The sequence below is a fragment of the Dasypus novemcinctus genome, chromosome 31, assembly GCF_030445035.2.
Source record: "Dasypus novemcinctus isolate mDasNov1 chromosome 31, mDasNov1.1.hap2, whole genome shotgun sequence".
Lineage (NCBI taxonomy): Eukaryota > Metazoa > Chordata > Mammalia > Cingulata > Dasypodidae > Dasypus > Dasypus novemcinctus.
This window is the reverse complement of record NC_080703.1, coordinates 43,243,346-43,264,823: the sequence shown is the minus strand read 5'-3', so window position 1 is coordinate 43,264,823 and position 21,478 is coordinate 43,243,346. Positions and strand designations below refer to the sequence as shown.

Genomic DNA, 21,478 nt, shown 5'->3' with positions numbered 1-21,478 from the left:
TCAACATAATGCACTACATTAATAAATTGAAGGGAAAAAAACCTCATGATTATCTCAATTGATGCAGAAAAGGCATTTGACAAAATCCAGCATCCTTTCTTAATAAAAACACTTCAAAAGAAGATAGGAATAGAAGGAAAATTCCTCAATATGATAAAAGGCATATATGGAAAACCCACAGCCAACAACATACCAGTGGGGAAAAGTTGAAAGCTTCCCCTCTAAGATCAGGAACAAGACAAGGGTGCCCACTGTCACCACTGTTATTCAACATTGTTCTATGAGTTCTAGCTAGAGCAATTAGACAAGAAAAAATAAAATAAAAGGCATCCAAATAGGAAAAGAGGAAGTAAAACTCTCACTGTTGGTAGTTGACACGATCCTTTATTTGGACAATTCTGAAATATCTATGACAAAGCTACGTGAGCTAATAAATGAGCCCAGCAAAGTGGCAGGATACAGGAACAACACACAAAAATCAGTAATGTTTCTGTACACTAATATTGAACAATCTGAGGAGGAAATCAGGGGGGAAAATTCTATTTACAATAGCAACAAAAAGACTCAAATACCTAGGAATCAATTTAACTAAAAAGTACTAGACCTATATGCAGAAAACAATGCTAAAAGAAATCAGTGAAGACCTAAACAAATGGAAAAACATTCCATGTTCATGGATTAGAAGACTAAATATTGTGAAGATGTTAATCCTACCTAAATTGATTTATAGATTCAATGCAATACCAATCAAAATTCAAATGGCCTACTATACAGAAATAGAAAAGGCAATTACCAAATTCATTTGGAAGGGAAAGTGCACCCAAATAGCCAAAAGCATTCTAAAAAAGAAGAGCAACATGGGAGGAATTTCACTGCCTGAACTTGAAACATATTACTAACTACAGTGGTCAAAACAGCATGGTGCTGGCGTAAAGATAGGCACATTAATCAGGAGAATAGAATTGAGACTCTAGAAATAAACCCTCACATCTATGGCCAGCTGGTTTTTGACAAATCTACCAAGTCCATGTTGATAGGACAAAACAGTCTCTTCAACAAATGGTGTTGGGAGAACTGGATATCCATAACCATAAGAATGAAAGAGGACCCCTATCTCACTCTATACAAGAATTAACTCAAAGTGGATCAAAGACTTTAACATAAATGCCAGGACCATAAAACAACTACAAGAAAATGTAGAGAAACATCTTAATATCCTTGTTTTAAGTCATGGTTTCTTGGACCTTACACCCAAAGCATGTGCATAAAAAGAAAAAAATAGATAAATGGGACCTCCTCAAAATTAAACACTTTTGTACCTCACAGGGCTTTATCAAAAGGGTAAAAAGGCAGCCAACTCAATGGGAGAAAATATTTGGAAATCACATGTCTGATAAGGGTTTAATATTCATAATATATAAAGAGATGTTACAACTCAACAATAAAAAGACAAATGACCAAATTTTAAAATGGGCAAAAGATTTGAATAGACATTTGTCCAAGGAAGAAATACAAATGGCAAAAAAACACATGAAAAAATGTTTAACATCACTAGCGATTAGGGAAATGTAAATCAAAACTCCAATGAGCTATCATTTCACAACTATCAGAATAAGCACTATTAAAAAGACAGAGAACTACAAATGTTGGAGAGGATGTGGAGAGAAAGGAACATTTATTACTGTTGATGGGAATGTATACAATCTAAGGTCATGTATATTACTAAAAGGAACGCTAAAAAATGTAACATGGAAATGTATAGAAAACCACATATGAAATACAAATATGGGTTAAATTACATACATAAGACCATTTTTCTTTGAAGCCAAACAAATGTATGTTAATACTGCCAAATGTTAATATCAGACTGAAAAACAAAACAAAAAACTTCACGTTACGCTAAGTGAAAGAAACCAGACACAAAGTATTACATATTGCTTGATTCTATTTATATAAAATGTAAATATAAATCAACTTATAAAGATGAAATTAGATCAGTGGTTATGTAGGGCTGGGGAAGGACAGCTAAATGTATGGAGTTTTCCTTTTTGGAGTAATGAAATTGTTATAAAATTTTTGTGGTGCTGAGTGCCTAACATTGTGATTATACTAAAAACCATTGATAGTATGGCATGTGAATATATCTCAATAAAACTCCTTAAAATAAATAAATAAATGTGGAAGAATAGCCAGAAATAGCAGCTATGTACAGCAGGGGAAACAGAGATAGAGAAGTGAAGAATTTTCTTATTGTTTGTTTTTTATTATTATTGGTGAAATAATAAAAATGATTTAACAATGATTAAAGTGATGAATGCACAACTATGTAATTATACCAAATACCATTGACTGTAGACTTTGGATGAATTGTGTATTTCATTAATATGTATCAATAAATTGACTTGATTTACAAAATGTAGTTGAAAGAGTCTAGAAATAAAAATGTAAGGCAAGGTATTTTAATGTAGACTTGTCAAAGGAAATAGCATTAAAAATAATGATACAGAGGGTGTGAGCTGACAGTTTCACAGAAACATAAAAATGTCCAGTAAACATGAAACAATGCTTGGCCTCACTATGAAGTACAGATCAAAACAACAATGATGGGGTGCCCTTATTTATGTATCAGATTGGCAAAAATTTTGAATGCTTAGTAGATAAAAATCCAGTTTTGGTAAGTATGTGGGAAAACAGACATTCTTGGTGGCAAGCTCTATGTCCCTAGATTCCAGGCAGCAAGGGCTTGATGAAGAGGGTGGAGAAGAGGAAGAGGAAAGAAGGAAGAGAAGGTGAGGAGATCCTGAGTGGAGAAGAGCATGGAGGCAGGATGTACAAAACAATGGTCACAGGGAGCTTTGATTGACATGATTCATGACCAGAACCAAGGAGTGGAGTCATTATATGGTAGCAGTGAAGGTGGTAAGAAGAGGATGGCTTCCTGGGTTACTCTGTAGGGAAATGGTATAAATTAAAAGTGATTTATTAGCCAAGAGGGGGTGGAGCTTCTTTCCTGTTGGTGATTCAGAGGGGTTTGGACATGTCTAATTGTTAAGGGATTGAACTTGATTCACATTTCTCCTATTCTATAATTTGATGACACTCTCAAAGCTAAAATGTCATTTGTTTCTACCAGGAAGCAAAATTAGGGAGGTTGAAAAATATTGAAGAGAGAAACTCAAAACCACAAGACTTTCTACAATCTTTTTTATCAGCGTTTGTTGTGCTTCTCTCTGGGGTACCTGCTTCCAATAAGTTCTTTGATGTGTTCTGAACCCTTCATACTATGAAGGACTTCTTTTTTTACAGAAAAATAAGTGTATTTGTATAAATATTGACTTTTATAACTCTTGGACTACATGATGGCTTTGTCCAGCTCCAGGACCATATATTTCATGGGTGATCTGAATATATTTAAAAGTAATACAAGAGGAGAAGGAACATGAGAAAATGTGGAGTGGGAAGCTCCAGCACCCAGTCCTTCCACCAGACCAACTATTAAATAATAGGTACTACCTGAACCTCTGAAGGCCAGAAGAACACTGTACAGCATCCAAGGAGGTGTGGGAGGGAGAGACCGATAAATTGCAGTAAAGAACAGTAAGTTGCTCTTTCTGTTCAGTAGCTACTGGTGTCCAACTACCACTCTCATGGCAGCCACTGTGGAGTCCAGCCCCTGGCTAGCTTGCTGGTGACCGAAAGAGACATAAAAATCCTCTTCCCCAAGACCAAGGTTGGGCACAGCCAATCACTGATCTTGGCTTTTGATTAGTGACTTTGAATCTCTGGTGGCCTGGCCACAAGGGTGGCCAGTGTTTCAACCTGTCCTGGGCAAATGCTTCAGTGAAGGAGACTTAAATACATTAGTTCCTCAGGGCTACAGGGGGCAGTTAGATGAAGGGTTGAATTTGCTGGGCAGACCAAGAAAGCCCAGCTTTGGGGAGCCATGGAAGAGGCTCTTGGTTTCCTTCCTGACCACCTCCCAAGGGCATTCTGGAACTGGTCTACACCCCCTTTGTGAGTCCCTGGCCTTATTTTGGTTGGGAAATGCAGAAAACACCAATGAGGAAGACCGGAATGTGGACATACTGAATAAATCCTTTAAAAAGTTGATCTTAAAAATGCTCAAGGGGATGGAGGAAAATAGAAATAGAATTAAAGGATATCAGGAAAACAATGAATGGACATTATAAGAATTTTAATAGAGATAGAAATTTTTAAAAGGAAACAAACAGACCTACTACAGTTGAAGACCTCAATAACAGAAATGAAAAATTCCCAGAAGGGTTTCAACAGCCCATTGGTGCTGGCAGAAGAAAGAATCAGTGAACTCAAAGACAAGATATTTGAAAAGAGTCAGACTGAGGAACAGAAAGAAAAAAGAATTATCAAAAGCAAAAATAGCCTATGACATTCTCTGGGACACCATCACAAGTACCAATATATACATTATGGGAGTTCCAGAAGGAGAAGAAAGAGAGAAAGAAGCAGAAGGAATAGTCAAAATAAATAATGACCAAGAACTTCCCAAACTTAGAAAAGACATAAATGTGCACATTCAAGAAGCCCAGAGAGCACTAAAGAGGATAAACATGGGGAAAAATATGCCCCATGAGACAGTCTGATGTTCTTTTATGAATCCCAAAAGAAGAAAGATTATGTTTTTAAACTAATCCATTTCCATGGGTGGGAGACTCTTTTGAGTGGACTGCATCATGAGCTGTAACTCCGGTTGAATCTCTGCTCTCTTGCTGGGTCTGATGTAAATGGAGAAAAAGAAAGGGACAGCCACACCCAGAGGACAAGAAAGCTACCATATTACCCTGACATGTGAGAGACAGCACTGCAGGAAAACAGAAGCCCCGAGAGGCTCAAGGAGCGTGGCCTGGGGGAGAAGAGCCATGTGCCTGCTGGCTCACAGCTGACCTCAGGAAGAAAGCGGAGCAGCAGAGACTGAGAGAGGAGGCTTAGAAAGAGACAAGCCCTGTGCCTGGTTGCCCACAGCTGAGCTCCAAGAGGTGGAAGATTCTGGAGGGGAGGGCAGGGGCCTCTGCAGAGCTCAGTGGCCATCTTGCTTCATCATGTGCCCACCACATGGATAACAGGATCAACAGTAGCCAACTTTGGTGAGAAAGCACCACTGATGGTGCCTTGATCTGGACATTTCAAGGCTTCAGAACTATAAGTTTTTACCCCCAAGTGAATTCCCTTTATAAATGCCAACCCATTTCCAGTACTTTATACCGGCAGCCCTTTCGCAAATGAAAACACCCTGTCATATATTGATCATACTATCAAAACAAAGAACAAGGAAAGAACACTGAAAGCTGCAAGAGAAAAGCAACATGTTATGCATGAGAGAGTCCCAATTAGACTGAGGGCCAATTTCTTATCAGAAACCATGGAGAGAAAAATAAATTAAAAAAAGAAAACAAACAAAAAAGAAACCATGGAGACAAGCAGGCAATGGGTTGAAATTCTTAAAAGTGCTGAAAGAAAACAACTGCCAAACAAGAATTTTATATCAGGTGAGACTTTCTTTCAAAAATAAGAGAGAGATTAAGACATTTCCAGATAAACAAAAGCTGAGGGAGCTAAATACCACTAGACCTACAAGCAATGCTGAAGAGTGCTCTTCAGACTAAAGGGAAAGGACAACACACAGTGGCTCAAAGTGGCATAAAGAAATGAAAATCTGTAGTAAAGGTAACCATTTGGTTAAATATAAATACCAGTATATTATTGTAGTGTATCATTTGGGATGTAACTCCTTCTTACTTCCTACAGATGCTAAAGTGCAAATGCATAAAAAGTAATGATAAATCTATGGTTGTGGATCTACAATACCCTAATATATAAGTGGTAGCAAGTACAAAAAATGTGGGTGGGGGCACAAAGGGATATAGGAAAAATACATGGGGATACTACTGAAGTTAAGTTGGTATCAAACCAAATATGGCTGCTATATATTTAGGATGTTAAATTTTAACCCCATGGTAACCACAAGGAAAATAAATGAAAAATACATCGAGAGAAAGAGATGGCCCTCAATATGGTACGATATACACACACAAAATAAGTATAATATAAAAGTAGACATTAATGGAAGAAGTAAGGGACAAAAAAGGTATAAGACATACAAAGGCCAAACATCAAAATGGTAGAAGAAAGTTCTGAATTGTCAGTAGTAACTTTAAAAGTAAATGGATTAAACTCTCCAGTCATAATGGATATAAAAGCATGGCCCAACTAAAAGTTGGTTGAAAGCAAAAGTATGGGAAAAAATATGATATGGGTAGTAACTAAAAGAGTTACTATATATTTTTAATCTATTTCAGACAAAATAAACTTTAAGTCAAAAAACAGTAGGGACAAAAATGGTCATTATATACCGATAAAAGGGATAATCCAAAAAAGGTATAACAATTATAAATAAATGCATGCACCTAACAGCAGAACCCCAAAATATGTAAAAAAGCATATTTTCACATATGCTGACAGGTTGGAAGGGAGAAATTTACAGTTCCACATTAAAAGTAGGAGACTTTTTTTTTTTCTCTTTAATAATTTTATTTTATTTTATTTTTTTAATATTTATTTATTATTATTATTTTTTAATTACATTAAAAAATATATATGAGGTCCCATTCAACCCCACCGCCCCCGCCCCCCACTCCCCCCACAGCAACACTCTCTCCCATCATCGTGATACATCCATTGCACCTGGTAAGTTCATCTCTGAGCATCACTGCACCCCATAGTCAATGGTCCACATCATAGCCCAGACTCTCTCACGTTCCATCCAGTGGGCCCTGGGGGGATCTACAGTGTCCCGTAATTGTCCGTGAAGCACTAAAAAGTAGGAGACTTTAATACACCACTTTCAATAAGAACATCTAGTCAGAAGATTGAAAAGGAGATACAAGACTTGAATGATACTCTAAGCCAACTAGACCTAACACACACATAAAGAACACTGAAGCTGAGGTTCAGACTGAAGACATCTTCTTGACCAAGTGAGTAGGCATGCCCGTGTTTGTGGAAAGGGGAAGTCTGCCCAGTGCTTGGAGAGGGTGGGCCTTTCATCCCATTGTCCAGGAAGAGTGCAGCCACCCCAGTGTTCTCAGAGGCTGGAGCCTGTGCCCCAGCGATGGCGGAGAGTCTGGCTGCCACCCCAATGCTTGGAGAGGTTGGAGCCTTCATGCGGTATGTGGTGAGGGTCTGGCCACTGCACAAGTGCTTGGAAAGGGTAGGGTTGTGCTCTGTCAGGGCTAGAGGACAAAACTTCATTCCACAGATGACTCTTAGACCTTGAAATCTAATGGAGTATGCCCTGCAGGGTTTTGGAACTTTTGGGACACATGACCCCTGTTTTCCTTCCAATTTCTCCCATTTGGGAATGGGAATGCTTATCCTATGCCTGCTGCTCCTTTGTGTATAGGAAGCAGATAGCTTGCTCTCTAGGTTTCAGAGCGTCACAGGCAGAGGGGAATTGTGCTCCAAGAGAGACCACACATATAATCAATTTTTATGAGACTTTGTACTTAGCATTGTTACTGAAATACATTCATTCCATCACAATATCCCAAGTAGAGAAGGTGTCTTTGTGAGGTTCAGAGGGTGGAGTATGGTGGTTGAAGTGGTATGTACCACAGCAAAACATCTTAGATCTAACCCATTCCTGTGGGTGTGAACCAACTGTTACTAGGACCTTTGGATGAGTCAATTAAGGTGTGACCTCATTCAGGATGGGTCTGGATCCTGAAGAACATTTAGAGAAGTGAGACAGCCACAGAAGCAAGAAACTGAAAGCATCAAAACCTGGAAGGGGAGGCAGAGACCAGCAGATGCCGCCAAGTGCCTCGCCATGTGGCACAGGAGCCAAGGATCCTGGCAGCCAGTCTTTGGGAAAAAAGCATCGCCTTGATGATTTGGACATTTTCATGGCTTTAAAACTGTACACTAATAAATTCCAATTGTTCAAGCCAACCCATTTCAGGTATTTGCTTGAAGCAGCTTAGGAAATGAAAACGTCTACCAAATATTTCAAGAAGACAACTCCAATTCTGCTCAAACTCTTCCAAAAATCGAAGAGGAGGGAACACTGTCTAAATCATTCTACAAGGCCAGTATCACCTCATGCCAAAGCCAGATAAAGATACCACAAGAATAGAAAATTACAGCCCAATCTCTCTTAGGAATACAGATGCAAAAATATTTAACTATTAGCAAACCAAATCCTGCAATATATTAAAAGAATTGTACACCATGATAAAATGGGATTTATCCTTGATATGCAAGGTTGGTTCAACATAAGACAATCCGTTAATGTAATACACCAAATTAACACAATGAAGGAAAAAAATCACATGATCCTCTCGACTGATATAGAAAAAGCATTTGAAAAAATCCAGTATTCTTTCTTGATAAAAACAGTTAGAACACAGGAAATAGAAGGAAATTTCCTCAACATGATAAAGGGCATATTTTAAAAACCCTCACCTAACATCATGCTCAAAGACAAATCTTTCCCCCTCTAAGACCAAGAGCAAGATAGAGATGCCCACTGTTACCACTGTTATTCAACATTGTAACGGAAGTTCTTGCCAGAACAATTAGGCGAGAAAGGAAATAAAAGGCATCCCAATTAGAGAGGAAGAAATAAAACTCTCCCTATTTGCAGATTACATGAGCCTCTTTAAAGAAAATCCTGAAAAAATCCTAGGGCTAATAAATGAATCCAGCAAAGTGGTAGGGTACAAGATCAACACCCCCAAATCAGTAATGTTTATATACACAAGCAATGAACAACCAGAAGAAGAAATCAATAAAAATATTCCATTCACAAAAGCAACTGAAAGAATCAAGTTTCTGTGAATAAATCTAACCAAGGATGTAAAGGACTTATACACAGAAAACCACTTGCTAAAAGAAATCAAAGAAGAGCTCAATAAATGGAAGGACATTCTGTATTCATAAATTGAAAGATTTATGAATCTTTCATAACATAAATATTGTTAAGGTGTCAGTCTTAACCCAAAGCAATTTATATAGTCACTTCAATCTCAATAAAAGTTCCAACAACCTTCTTTGTAGAAATGGAAAAGCCAATTATCAAATCTATTTGGAAGGGTAAGGGGTCCCAAATAGCTAAAGCCATCTTGACAAAGAAGAATGAAGTTGGAGGACTGACACCTCCTGATCTTAATTTTTTTTTTACAAAATTACAGTAATCACAACAGCATGGTAATGCCACAAGGAAAAACATACAGACCAATGGAATCTAATTGAAAGCACAGTAATCAACTCTCACACTTATGGCCAATCGATGTTTGATAAGGATGCAAAGACCACTCAATTGGGAAAGATCAGTCTCTTCAACAATGGTGCTGGGAAAAGTGGATTCCATCTGTTTAAAAAAGAACAAAACAAGAGGAGGACCCCAACCTCACACTTTATACAATAGTCAACTCAAAACGTATTAAAGACTTAAACATAAGAGCCAGACCTATCAAATTCCTAGAAGAAAACATAGGGAATCATCTTCAGGACCTTGTGTTAGTTAATAGTTTCTTAGACTTTACAGTCAAAGTACAAGCTGCAAAAGAAAAAAATAGATAAATGGGACCTCATGAAAATTTAGAAACATTTGTGCCTCAAAGGACTTTATCATGAAAGTAATGACACCCTACACAATGGGAGAAAATATTTGGAAACCATATATATAATAAAGGTTTAAAATCAGATTATGTGAAAGAAATTCTTCATCTTAACAACAAAAAGACAAATTACTCAATTTTAAAAAATGGGTAAAAGACTTGAACAGACATTTCTCCAAAAAAGATACACAAATGGCCAAAAAGCACATGAAAAATGCTCAGCATCATAAGCCATGAGGGAAATGCACATCAAAACCACAATGGGGTACCATTTCACATCTCCTAGAATGGCTGCTATTACAAAAATGGAAAATAACAAGTTTTGGAGAGGATGTAGAGAAATAGGAGCACTCATTCATTGCTGGTGGTTGCAGCACCACCAGCTGGTGGTTCAAGAGTTTGGCAGTTCCTCAGAAAGCTAAGTATAGAATTACCACATGACCTAGCGGATCCCACTACTCCTAGGTATATACCCCAAAGAATTGAAAGCAGGAACTCAAACAGATATTTGCACACAGATGTTAATAGTGGTATTATTCACAATTGCCAAACGATAGAAGCAACCCAAGTGCCCATCAACCGATGAATAAAATGTAAAATGTGACATATGCATATGGAACATTGTTCAGCCATGAAGAGTCCTGATATATCCAACAACATGGATGAGCCTTGAGGACATTATGTTGAATAAAATAACCCAGGCATAAAAGGAGAAATATTGTACAATCTCACTGATTTGAAATAATTAGAATAATTAAACTCACAGAGTCAGAATCTAGAAAATAGTTTACCAGGGGATGGGGTGCTGATAGTGAACAGGAAATTAAGGCTTAAAATACCCAGGGCTCCTATCTGGAATGATGGAAATGTTTTGGTAATGGATGGTGGTGATGGTAGGACAATATTGTGAATGTAATTAATAGCACTGAAATATATATTTGAATGTGATTAAATGGAAAATGTTAGATCATATGTATGGTAACAGAATAAGAATTTTTAAAAACCCGTGGAAATACACTACAAAGTGAACCCTAATATAAACCAAGGACTTTAGTTAATAACATAATTATAAAATGTGCTATCATCAATTGTACAAATATTCCACACCCATGCAAGATGTTGGTGTTGGGGTGGTGTGCTGGAATCCTGCATTTTGTGCCTGTCAATTCTGTAAACCTGAAACTTCTCCAATAAAAGGGGTGGGGGAAAGTTGAGTAGAGTGAATGAAAAGGTCTTTAACTCTTTTTTTTTTCAGAACCCTCTGAGAATCTGTGTCTCTAATAGCTACAGAAACTCTTTTGGGAGAAATGTTCATACACGTCAAATGTTTTGCACAACTCCAGGGGTTCAAAGATTCCCATAACTTCATCTACTACAGGTTAAGACCGGCTGTTCAACGAGGTGCCATGAGCATAAGACAAATGCGAGAAGCCCCAGGGCAGCAGAGAGCTGGGAGAGAATGACACCCGGGGGTCTTCATGCAGGATCTGAATTCGAGTCTCGACTGAGCCACTTACTACGCAGATGTGTCATTTGAACTCTCTGGGTTTCATTTTCCTCATTTGCAAAATGGAGATAATAACTGCATTCATTTCAAAGGGTTTGAGAATATTTGGATATGGATATAAGGCTCTTGGACCAGTGCAGGGCCCATGGTAGGAACTGAGAAAATGCAGCTGCTGTTACTATTGATTGCTGTTGTTGGATTTCATGGACACTGGCAGGAAAACAGCTGTGAGAGCCACCAAGGGGCTCAAGAGACCACGCCTCCCACAACTTCCCACCACACCCACCACTGCCCAACGAATTCCACCACCATCAAATTTAGGAAGTTACCAAAGGAAGTTCTCACCCCAAAAGCTTCATCGAGGAAAACCCTTTCGTTATACGCAAGGACCACGGGACTGATGTTGAGCGCACTGAGCTCCATGGTGGCAGTGATGACGGATGACCTACTGGCCGCTTGGCCGTTGCTAAAAAACACGGCAACCCGTCGCACGTTGGCTCCTGCGTACGTCCGCTTGAAGACGTTCCGGGCCATGTACCTCATAGCATTGCCCAGGTCCCGGGCCTCTGTGGGGACGGAGTATTTTATTTGGGACAGGAGCTGGAGGAGTTGCTTCTTGCTGCGGTAGTCGGACCATCGTATGGCGTAACTGGTGCCCGAGTCGTAAGAAAGCACGGCCACCCTGGCCCCCACAGGGCAATTACTCTCCCTGATGTTCAGGTCGTTGACAATGGAAGTGACGATGTCCCTTGTTTCATTAAATCTCTGTTCTGTGATGCCAGCAGATTGGTCTAGGGCAAATACCAGCTCTGTTGGATACACCGGACACTTTCCTACAAACAGGAACAACAGGATATGAAGTTATTTCACTGTAGGAGCCTCCCCTTCGCCTTCAGTCCACCGTGGCTCCCTCTGAGGTCTAGGAAATCATCGTGCTTCATGTAGTCTTAGACGTAGAGGAGTCCACACGCAAAGGAAGATCGACTCTGCTTGTAGACGGGAAGCTTTTTTACACATGCAGAGCCATCTCCTGGTAGCTCTCGATCAGCCTGCCATTTAAAAGGAAATGGCAGGGAAATGGAGCTGCTTGGTATCCTGATTATGATTGTGTTTACTGAATCTATATGTAGGTTAAAATTCAGAACAGTCCTCATACACAAAAGGGAAATTTACTGAGGGTAAACTTAAAAAAAGGAAAAAGGAGGTTAATAATTATTGAAGAGTTTGATCCTCCCCAAAATCTTCAGAAATGACCTATTACTAATAACAATGGTAAAGTCGGCTGGAACATTTTCGTCCATTTTGCAGCACTTGCTGAATATTCGCACGAAGCAGAGCGCGATGCACACTGCAAGCGCTGTGCAGAGAAGGGCCCAGGACAGGTCAGCCTCTAGAAGCTGGAGTGTGGGGAGGGTCCTTATATGACAAGGTACACAGTGATTATTACTCAAGGAGTTGGGGGACGAAGAGGCCGCTTCCACCTGGGCAGTGTCTTGGGGTTTGGGAAAGCCGGCTGTGGATGGAAGCTGGGCAAGCAGGAGCCCTTCCAGGAGGACCGGCCACCAGGGTAAGGCCCGTCCACACTTCCCAGCTCAGGGCTGAGTCTTAAAAGGAGCGAGCCTCAGGGATTTCCAGGGAGCCTGCTCTACCAAACGTGACTCATCAGAGTTCTTGTTCAACTCTGGACACAGGGAAAGCTAAAAGGATGTTTAAAACAGCATTGCCATCTACAGAGGCTGTTCTGTTACCCAAAACTGGCTAAATCCCAAAGTACCTTAAACTCAAAGAATCCTATAGCCCAACCACTGTTCTCAGGAACAGAAATAGGAGAGGAAGTGTTGATTTGGAGATGTGTTTAAAATCTAGGAATTTTACTGTGGAGAACTTAAAAAGTGGGAAAGCTAGTAAAGAACAGTAGAATAAGAAAAACGAAGTACTCCTTCTCTCTTAGCTCTCTTCTAACAACGTTGGGGGAAGTGGTGGAGGAGCATCTTCAGGTCATCATCTCAGGTTCTCCCAGATGGCAGGAATCTAAAGGTACTTCTCTTGATTCTTTCCCCATCCCCAGCGCCCAGGAGGCACCTGGTCCATTTCATTCAAATTCGTGAAGTTTTATTGAGCATGTACCACATGCAAGGCATTTTTTTTGCTGAGTTAAAGTGAATGACTCCAAACTTCAGGACAAACTCAGAGACCCTGAGGGGCTACCTTGGCAGGCCGCTCTGGAAGTTGACATAACGGCCTTCACTGGCCAGGCCAGCTACAGGACGGAGGGCACCAGGCAACCCTGCCTCTAGAGCAGCCCCTACAAAGATCATCAGGACAGAGTAAGGCTTTAAGGGGCTGGCACTGGGTGCTGTGGAAGGAATGGGTGCAGAGCAGGGATGGAAGGAAACAATGTGTGTCCAAGGAGCCAGTGCCAACGGGGTCAGCAGCAAAGAGAGTGAGAGAATGTGGATGAATCAGAGCGAGCCCGGCCCATTGAAGTCCCAGGAACACAGGCTGGGAGGACAATGAGCTGGAAACTGGGACAAGACCTAGAAAGAACGACAGTGCAAAGGCACTGGGGCTCCCCGTTTTACAATCAGGCCAACACAACAAAACAATGACACTAGAAGTTGGAATCATAATCAAAAGATAGCGGTGTCTTCATACAATCCTTCTTTCCATGAAGGGAAGGGCTTCTTTCAAATGGCTCTTGTCCAAACACAGTAATTGTTTCAGCAAGAAATAAAAAGAATACTCACCTTCCCAACAAGCTATAAAAAGGAAAGAGAGAGAAAAGTCTGTTACATTTTTGGCACAGCAACTAAAAATAACCGAGAAAGCAAAATTTCAACAAAACAATATTTTATTCGACTTAAACTGCAAATGAGGCTAAGTCCTAAATAATCAGAATCCAAGGTTAAAGGATTGAGAAAAATATACAGAGAATTTTCCTAAACTGTGAACCTTCCTGACTTTTCCTCCTTGTGTGCCTGGGCAGGAGATTCAGCAGAATTTTGCTGACATCTGAAACGCTGATGACTTGTTTTAGAAACAGTAGACGAGCCTCTAATAAATGGCAAGACAGCTGGAATCCTGTTCGTTTCATCTCTCTGCCTACAGCCTTTGAGAGTCATTCAGAAATGCAAGCCTAAACCATGGGTCTTATTTTCTTCCCTGAAGAACACCTCAGAACCTTGGTTTCCCTGAAGAACTTCAGGGATTTCAGAGTAAGCGTTAGCTCTGCTACAAACACAGATCCCAAGTGAGCCTCCACGAACGCGGAGAAGAGGAAAAGCCCCAAGGGTGCTCCTGAGCCAGCAGCACCGGTTCCTCCCCATCCCTTCCCTGCAAGCCTGGGGCCTTCGGGGAGAATGCATGGGACTGACTAACCCTAAGCCTAACCCTAAGCCTACCCCCAACTCTAACCCTAACCCTAACCCTAACCCTGACCCTAATCCTAAGCTTAACTCTAACCTGATGACCCGTTGGATTTCCTCGGGTGCTGGGGGGCCCACGAGTGGCCCCAGCACACTAGAGGATTTTAACAGCAGCGGCACAGCCCGCCCTCCCCAGGCCCACGCTGTGCTCTCCTCCACTTACAGCGCCTTCGAGATCCTGGGTGCGGCGGCCCCTGGACCCAACTCCCGTTCCCTGCAGCTCAGGCCCGCCCGGGCCAAGAGCACCCGGTGTGCCAACCTCAAGCCAGCCGTGGGGCTGGGCGCCAGGCTCTGGGTGCAGGCTCTGGCATGAGGCTGGAAAGCCAGGCTGACTCTAGGCAGGTTCCTGGTCCTCTTTTAGTGTGTTTCTCGTTTCCATTACTTTTCCTAAAAACCCGCTTTCCTCGCGTCTGCTTTATTCTTGAACCCCCCTTTCCCAATCCCCACTCCTCACCAGCCTCCTGGAGCTCTCGTGGATTCTGGGGGATGTGACAGCTGCCGGCTGAGGACGAGGCCATACCCCGTGTGGAGCCCACCAGCCGCGTCAGCCTGTAGCCCCAGTGCTGGGGGCCTGGGGCCGTCTGCATGCACCCTGAGGCCAGGGTGGGGCGTCTGCATTCACCCTAAGGCCAGGGTGGGGCATCTGCATGCTCCCTAAGGCCAGGGTGGGGCGTCTGCATTCACCCTAAGGCCAGGGTGGGGCGTCTGCATGCTCCCTGAGGCCAGGGTGGGGCGTCTGCATTCACCCTAAGGCCAGGGTGGGGCGTCTGCATTCACCCTAAGGCCAGGGTGGGGCATCTGCATGCTCCCTGAGGCCAGGGTGGGGCGTCTGCATGCTCCCTGAGGCCAGGGTGGGCCGTCTGCATGCTCCCTGAGGCCAGGGTGGGGCGTCTGCATTCACCCTAAGGCCAGGGTGGGGCGTCTGCATTCACCCTAAGGCCAGGGTGGGGCATCTGCATGCTCCCTGAGGCCAGGGTGGGGCGTCTGCATGCTCCCTGAGGCCAGGGTGGGCCGTCTGCATGCTCCCTGAGGCCAGGGTGGGGCGTCTGCATTCACCCTAAGGCCAGGGTGGGGCGTCTGCATTCACCCTGAGGCCAGGGTGGGGCGTCTGCATTCACCCTAAGGCCAGGGTGGGGCGTCTGCATTCACCCTAAGGCCAGGGTGGGGCGTCTGCATTCACCCTGAGGCCAGGGTGGGGCGTCTGCATGCTCCCTGAGGCCAGGGTGGGGCATCTGCATGCTCCCTGAGGCCAGGGTGGGGCATCTGCATTCACCCTAAGGCCAGGGTGGGGCATCTGCATTCACCCTAAGGCCAGGGTGGGGCGTCTGCATGCTCCCTGAGGCCAGGGTGGGGCGTCTGCATTCACCCTAAGGCCAGGGTGGGGCATCTGCATTCACCCTGAGGCCAGGGTGGGGCGTCTGCATTCACCCTAAGGCCAGGGTGGGGCGTCTGCATTCACCCTAAGGCCAGGGTGGGGCATCTGCATGCTCCCTGAGGCCAGGGTGGGGCGTCTGCATTCACCCTAAGGCCAGGGTGGGGCATCTGCATGCTCCCTGAGGCCAGGGTGGGGCGTCTGCATGCTCCCTGAGGCCAGGGTGGGCCGTCTGCATGCTCCCTGAGGCCAGGGTGGGGCGTCTGCATTCACCCTAAGGCCAGGGTGGGGCATCTGCATGCTCCCTGAGGCCAGGGTGGGGCGTCTGCATTCACCCTAAGGCCAGGGTGGGGCGTCTGCATTCACCCTGAGGCCAGGGTGGGGCGTCTGCATTCACCCTAAGGCCAGGGTGGGGCGTCTGCATTCACCCTAAGGCCAGGGTGGGGCATCTGCATGCTCCCTGAGGCCAGGGTGGGGCGTCTGCATGCACCCTAAGGCCAGGGTGGGGCATCTGCATTCACCCTAAGGCCAGGGTGGGGCATCTGCATGCTCCCTGAGGCCAGGGTGGGGCATCTGCATTCACCCTAAGGCCAGGGTGGGGCATCTGCATTCACCCTAAGGCCAGGGTGGGGCGTCTGCATGCTCCCTGAGGCCAGGGTGGGCCGTCTGCATTCACCCTAAGGCCAGGGTGGGGCGTCTGCATTCACCCTAAGGCCAGGGTGGGGCATCTGCATGCACCCTAAGGCCAGGGTGGGGCATCTGCATTCACCCTAAGGCCAGGGTGGGGCATCTGCATGCACCCTAAGGCCAGGGTGGGGCATCTGCATTCACCCTAAGGCCAGGGTGGGGCGTCTGCATGCTCCCTGAGGCCAGGGTGGGCCGTCTGCATGCTCCCTGAGGCCAGGGTGGGGCGTCTGCATGCTCCCTGAGGCCAGGGTGGGGCGTCTGCATTCACCCTAAGGCCAGGGTGGGGCGTCTGCATTCACCCTAAGGCCAGGGTGGGGCATCTGCATGCTCCCTGAGGCCAGGGTGGGGCGTCTGCATTCACCCTAAGGCCAGGGTGGGGCGTCTGCATTCACCCTGAGGCCAGGGTGGGGCGTCTGCATTCACCCTGAGGCCAGGGTGGGCCGTCTGCATTCACCCTGAGGCCAGGGTGGGGCGTCTGCATGCTCCCTGAGGCCAGGGTGGGGCGTCTGCATGCTCCCTGAGGCCAGGGTGGGGCGTCTGCATTCACCCTAAGGCCAGGGTGGGGCGTCTGCATTCACCCTGAGGCCAGGGTGGGGCGTCTGCATTCACCCTAAGGCCAGGGTGGGCCGTCTGCATTCACCCTGAGGCCAGGGTGGGGCGTCTGCATTCACCCTGAGGCCAGGGTGGGCCGTCTGCATTCACCTGAGGCCAGGGTGGGGCGTCTGCATGCTCCCTGAGGCCAGGGTGGGGCGTCTGCATGCTCCCTGAGGCCAGGGTGGGGCATCTGCATTCACCCTAAGGCCAGGGTGGGGCGTCTGCATTCACCCTAAGGCCAGGGTGGGGCGTCTGCATTCACCCTAAGGCCAGGGTGGGGCGTCTGCATTCACCCTAAGGCCAGGGTGGGGCGTCTGCATGCTCCCTGAGGCCAGGGTGGGGCGTCTGCATTCACCCTAAGGCCAGGGTGGGGCGTCTGCATTCACCCTAAGGCCAGGGTGGGGCGTCTGCATGCTCCCTGAGGCCAGGGTGGGGCATCTGCATGCTCCCTGAGGCCAGGGTGGGGCGTCTGCATTCACCCTGAGGCCAGGGTGGGGCGTCTGCATGCTCCCTGAGGCCAGGGTGGGGCGTCTGCATTCACCCTAAGGCCAGGGTGGGCCGTCTGCATTCACCCTAAGGCCAGGGTGGGGCATCTGCATGCTCCCTGAGGCCAGGGTGGGGCATCTGCATGCTCCCTGAGGCCAGGGTGGGGCATCTGCATTCACCCTAAGGCCAGGGTGGGGCATCTGCATTCACCCTAAGGCCAGGGTGGGGCATCTGCATGCTCCCTGAGGCCAGGGTGGGCCGTCTGCATGCTCCCTGAGGCCAGGGTGGGGCGTCTGCATTCACCCTAAGGCCAGGGTGGGGCGTCTGCATTCACCCTAAGGCCAGGGTGGCGCGTCTGCATGCTCCCTGAGGCCAGGGTGGGGCATCTGCATGCTCCCTGAGGCCAGGGTGGGGCATCTGCATGCACCCTGAGGCCAGGGTGGGGCATCTGCATTCACCCTAAGGCCAGGGTGGGGCGTCTGCATTCACCCTAAGGCCAGGGTGGGGCATCTGCATTCACCCTAAGGCCAGGGTGGGGCGTCTGTATTCACCCTGAGGCCAGGGTGGGGCATCTGCATGCTCCCTGAGGCCAGGGTGGGGCATCTGCATGCACCCTGAGGCCAGGGTGGGGCGTCTGCATGCTCCCTGAGGCCAGGGTGGGGCGTCTGCATGCTCCCTGAGGCCAGGGTGGGGCATCTGCATTCACCCTAAGGCCAGGGTGGGGCGTCTGCATTCACCCTAAGGCCAGGGTGGGCCGTCTGCATGCTCCCTGAGGCCAGGGTGGGGCGTCTGCATTCACCCTAAGGCCAGGGTGGGGCGTCTGCATGCTCCCTGAGGCCAGGGTGGGGCATCTGCATTCACCCTGAGGCCAGGGTGGGGCATCTGCATGCTCCCTGAGGCCAGGGTGGGGCGTCTGCATTCACCCTAAGGCCAGGGTGGGGCGTCTGCATTCACCCTGAGGCCAGGGTGGGGCGTCTGCATTCACCCTAAGGCCAGGGTGGGGCGTCTGCATGCTCCCTGAGGCCAGGGTGGGGCGTCTGCATTCACCCTAAGGCCAGGGTGGGGCGTCTGCATTCACCCTAAGGCCAGGGTGGGGCGTCTGCATTCACCCTGAGGCCAGGGTGGGGCGTCTGCATGCTCCCTGAGGCCAGGGTGGGGCGTCTGCATGCTCCCTGAGGCCAGGGTGGGGCGTCTGCATGCTCCCTGAGGCCAGGGTGGGGCGTCTGCATGCTCCCTGAGGCCAGGGTGGGGCATCTGCATTCACCCTAAGGCCAGGGTGGGGCGTCTGCATTCACCCTAAGGCCAGGGTGGGGCGTCTGCATTCACCCTAAGGCCAGGGTGGGGCGTCTGCATGCTCCCTGAGGCCAGGGTGGGGCGTCTGCATTCACCCTGAGGCCAGGGTGGGGCGCCTGCATTCACCCTGAGGCCAGCGTGGGGCGTCTGCATTCACCCTGAGGCCAGGGTGGGGCATCTGCATGCTCCCTGAGGCCAGGGTGGGGCGTCTGCATTCACCCTAAGGCCAGGGTGGGGCGTCTGCATTCACCCTAAGGCCAGGGTGGGGCATCTGCATGCTCCCTGAGGCCAGGGTGGGGCATCTGCATGCACCCGAAGGCCAGGGTGGGGCGTCTGCATTCACCCTAAGGCCAGGGTGGGGCGTCTGCATGCTCCCTGAGGCCAGGGTGGGGCATCTGCATTCACCCTAAGGCCAGGGTGGGCCGTCTGCATGCACCCTAAGGCCAGGGTGGGGCGTCTGAATGCTCCCTGAGGCCAGGGTGGGGCATCTGCATGCACCCTAAGGCCAGGATGGGGCGTCTGCATGCTCCCTGAGGCCAGGGTGGGGTTGTCTACATGCTCTAAGGCCTAGGGTGGGGCATCTGCATGCACCCTAAGGCCAGGGTGGGCCGTCTGCATGCACCCTAAGGTCTGGGGTGGGTGTCTTCTATATGCACCCTGAGGCCCAGGGTGGGGTGTCTGCATGCACCCTGAGGGCCAGTGCCTGACCCTGACCTGTGGCTGCAGCTCCACACCCTCCAGTCAGCAGCAGGCAGCACGGGATCCCCCCACTTCCTGGCACACTCTTTCACCCGGTGCTGGGAAGTTCCTGCCTTCCAATCCCAACGCCTCCAAGGACCAGCGGTGCCCCCCTCCGCAGCCTTCCTTGGAAAGACGTCCCTGGTTGGGCAGTGTCCCCTCAAGCTCACGTCCACACAGAGCCTCAGCACGGGGTCCTGGGGAGATGGGGTCTCTGCAGTGTAATCAGCTAAGACGAGGGTCCGCCGGGCTGGGGTGGGCGTAAACCCCATGACTGGTGTCTTATGAGGTCACAGAGACGCAGAGAGACCCCAGGGAGAGGGCCACGTGATGACACGCAGAGGCTGGAGTCAGGCTGCGGCCACGGGAAGCAGGAGGGCGGTGGGGGGCCTTCTCCCTCCCTGGCCGCCGCCGTTCCAGGGTGTGTTTCATCAGTTGCTGCAGATCTTTTCGATTGGCTGTCAGCGCCATCGTCCCCACCTCTAAAATGTGGAAACATCTTTCCCTTCCACGGGTGTTGCCCTCACAACCTCACTGCCTCCTCAACCACAGGGACAAGCCCCCCTGCCCTCAGTTCTTTAGAACTTGACTCCATCCTCGCCCTGCCACACCTGCGTCGTTACAGCTTTATCTATTCTTAGTTAAATCTCTGAGTTTCCCATTTTAGGTTTGTCCCAGCACTACCCTGCGAGTGTAAAACCACATGCAGAAACTACAATCGAAACATGAGAAGAAAGACAAATCCCCTAAAATTCCACCACCCTAATACATTTGTTTTACAAATGTAAATGTTTATAGTGTTCCACTTTTGCTTCTAGCCCTTGCTTCTATCTAATGTAATCACAATGAGAATTCAATTTAATTTTCTTTCTTTAAATGCCAGTATTTTTCCATAGAATGATTGAGTCTTTATTAAAAACCATAGTTGCTTAATATTTCAAGTAGGTGATGCCCCATAACTTATTCTATAATTGTAAATAGTCTAAAGGGATAATCATTTTCTCTAATCAATAAGACCTCACCAAACTTAATTATACACAATTTTTCCTTCTTTTGCATTGTTTCCTTAGGGTAAATTTTTAGAAATGAAACCCTAATCCTTTTCTACATCATTTCCCTCTTCTTCACAGTCAAGGGCAACCTATTTGCTGACACTTGCTTTATTCCTCTGCTAAAATCGTGTTCTTGTTGCTCCATATCACTGTCCATAACCAGACGCAATTACTTCTCTCCAAAAAATTTTCTCTAACACTAACTCTGTCTGGTTGCCCCTTTAACGTCACACCCTCTCAGTGCTTTTGGTCATAATTGTACGTCAGTGTGAGCCAACTCCACAGCATGTGAGCAGGTCTCTAATCGCTCCCCACAGGCAGGTTTCCTCTCCCCCTATGAATCAAGCCTTTACATCCCTTTTCTCCCACCTTGATGTGTGGCTACAGCACCCAGGGAAGCCTGTTGCAGAGGGCGCATGCCTCCTCCAGCAGGGCACGGAGCCCCCGACCGCCCACCCACACCGAGGTCTACGCTAAACACCCTCGCCCATCACTGACGCTCTCGCTCTATGACCCGCAGACAGATACTCACGACTGTGCTCCCGCATGAACCGGATCAGATCGCATTGCTGTGGGTGAAAAATAAAGCAAAAGAGAGAGAGAGAAGCATGAGAACGGGCAATGCTGAGTGGCCATGTTTATTTCCCAGGGGACGGGCTGGGTTTGCT

At 47.1% G+C, this 21,478-nt stretch overlaps 1 protein-coding gene across 1 annotated transcript in view; it reads right to left on the bottom strand.

Annotated features, from left to right (window-relative positions):
- Positions 1 to 21,478, bottom strand: part of COL6A5 (collagen type VI alpha 5 chain) — a 135,088-nt gene that overhangs the window by 36,559 nt on the left and 77,051 nt on the right. Inside the window, exons 31-33 of the mRNA XM_058290880.2 lie at positions 21,343 to 21,379; positions 13,911 to 13,922; positions 11,509 to 11,996 (exon numbers count right to left, since the gene is read on the bottom strand). Of these exons, the coding sequence (XP_058146863.1) occupies positions 11,509 to 11,996; positions 13,911 to 13,922; positions 21,343 to 21,379 (537 nt within the window). The remainder of the gene's footprint in view (positions 1 to 11,508; positions 11,997 to 13,910; positions 13,923 to 21,342; positions 21,380 to 21,478) is intronic.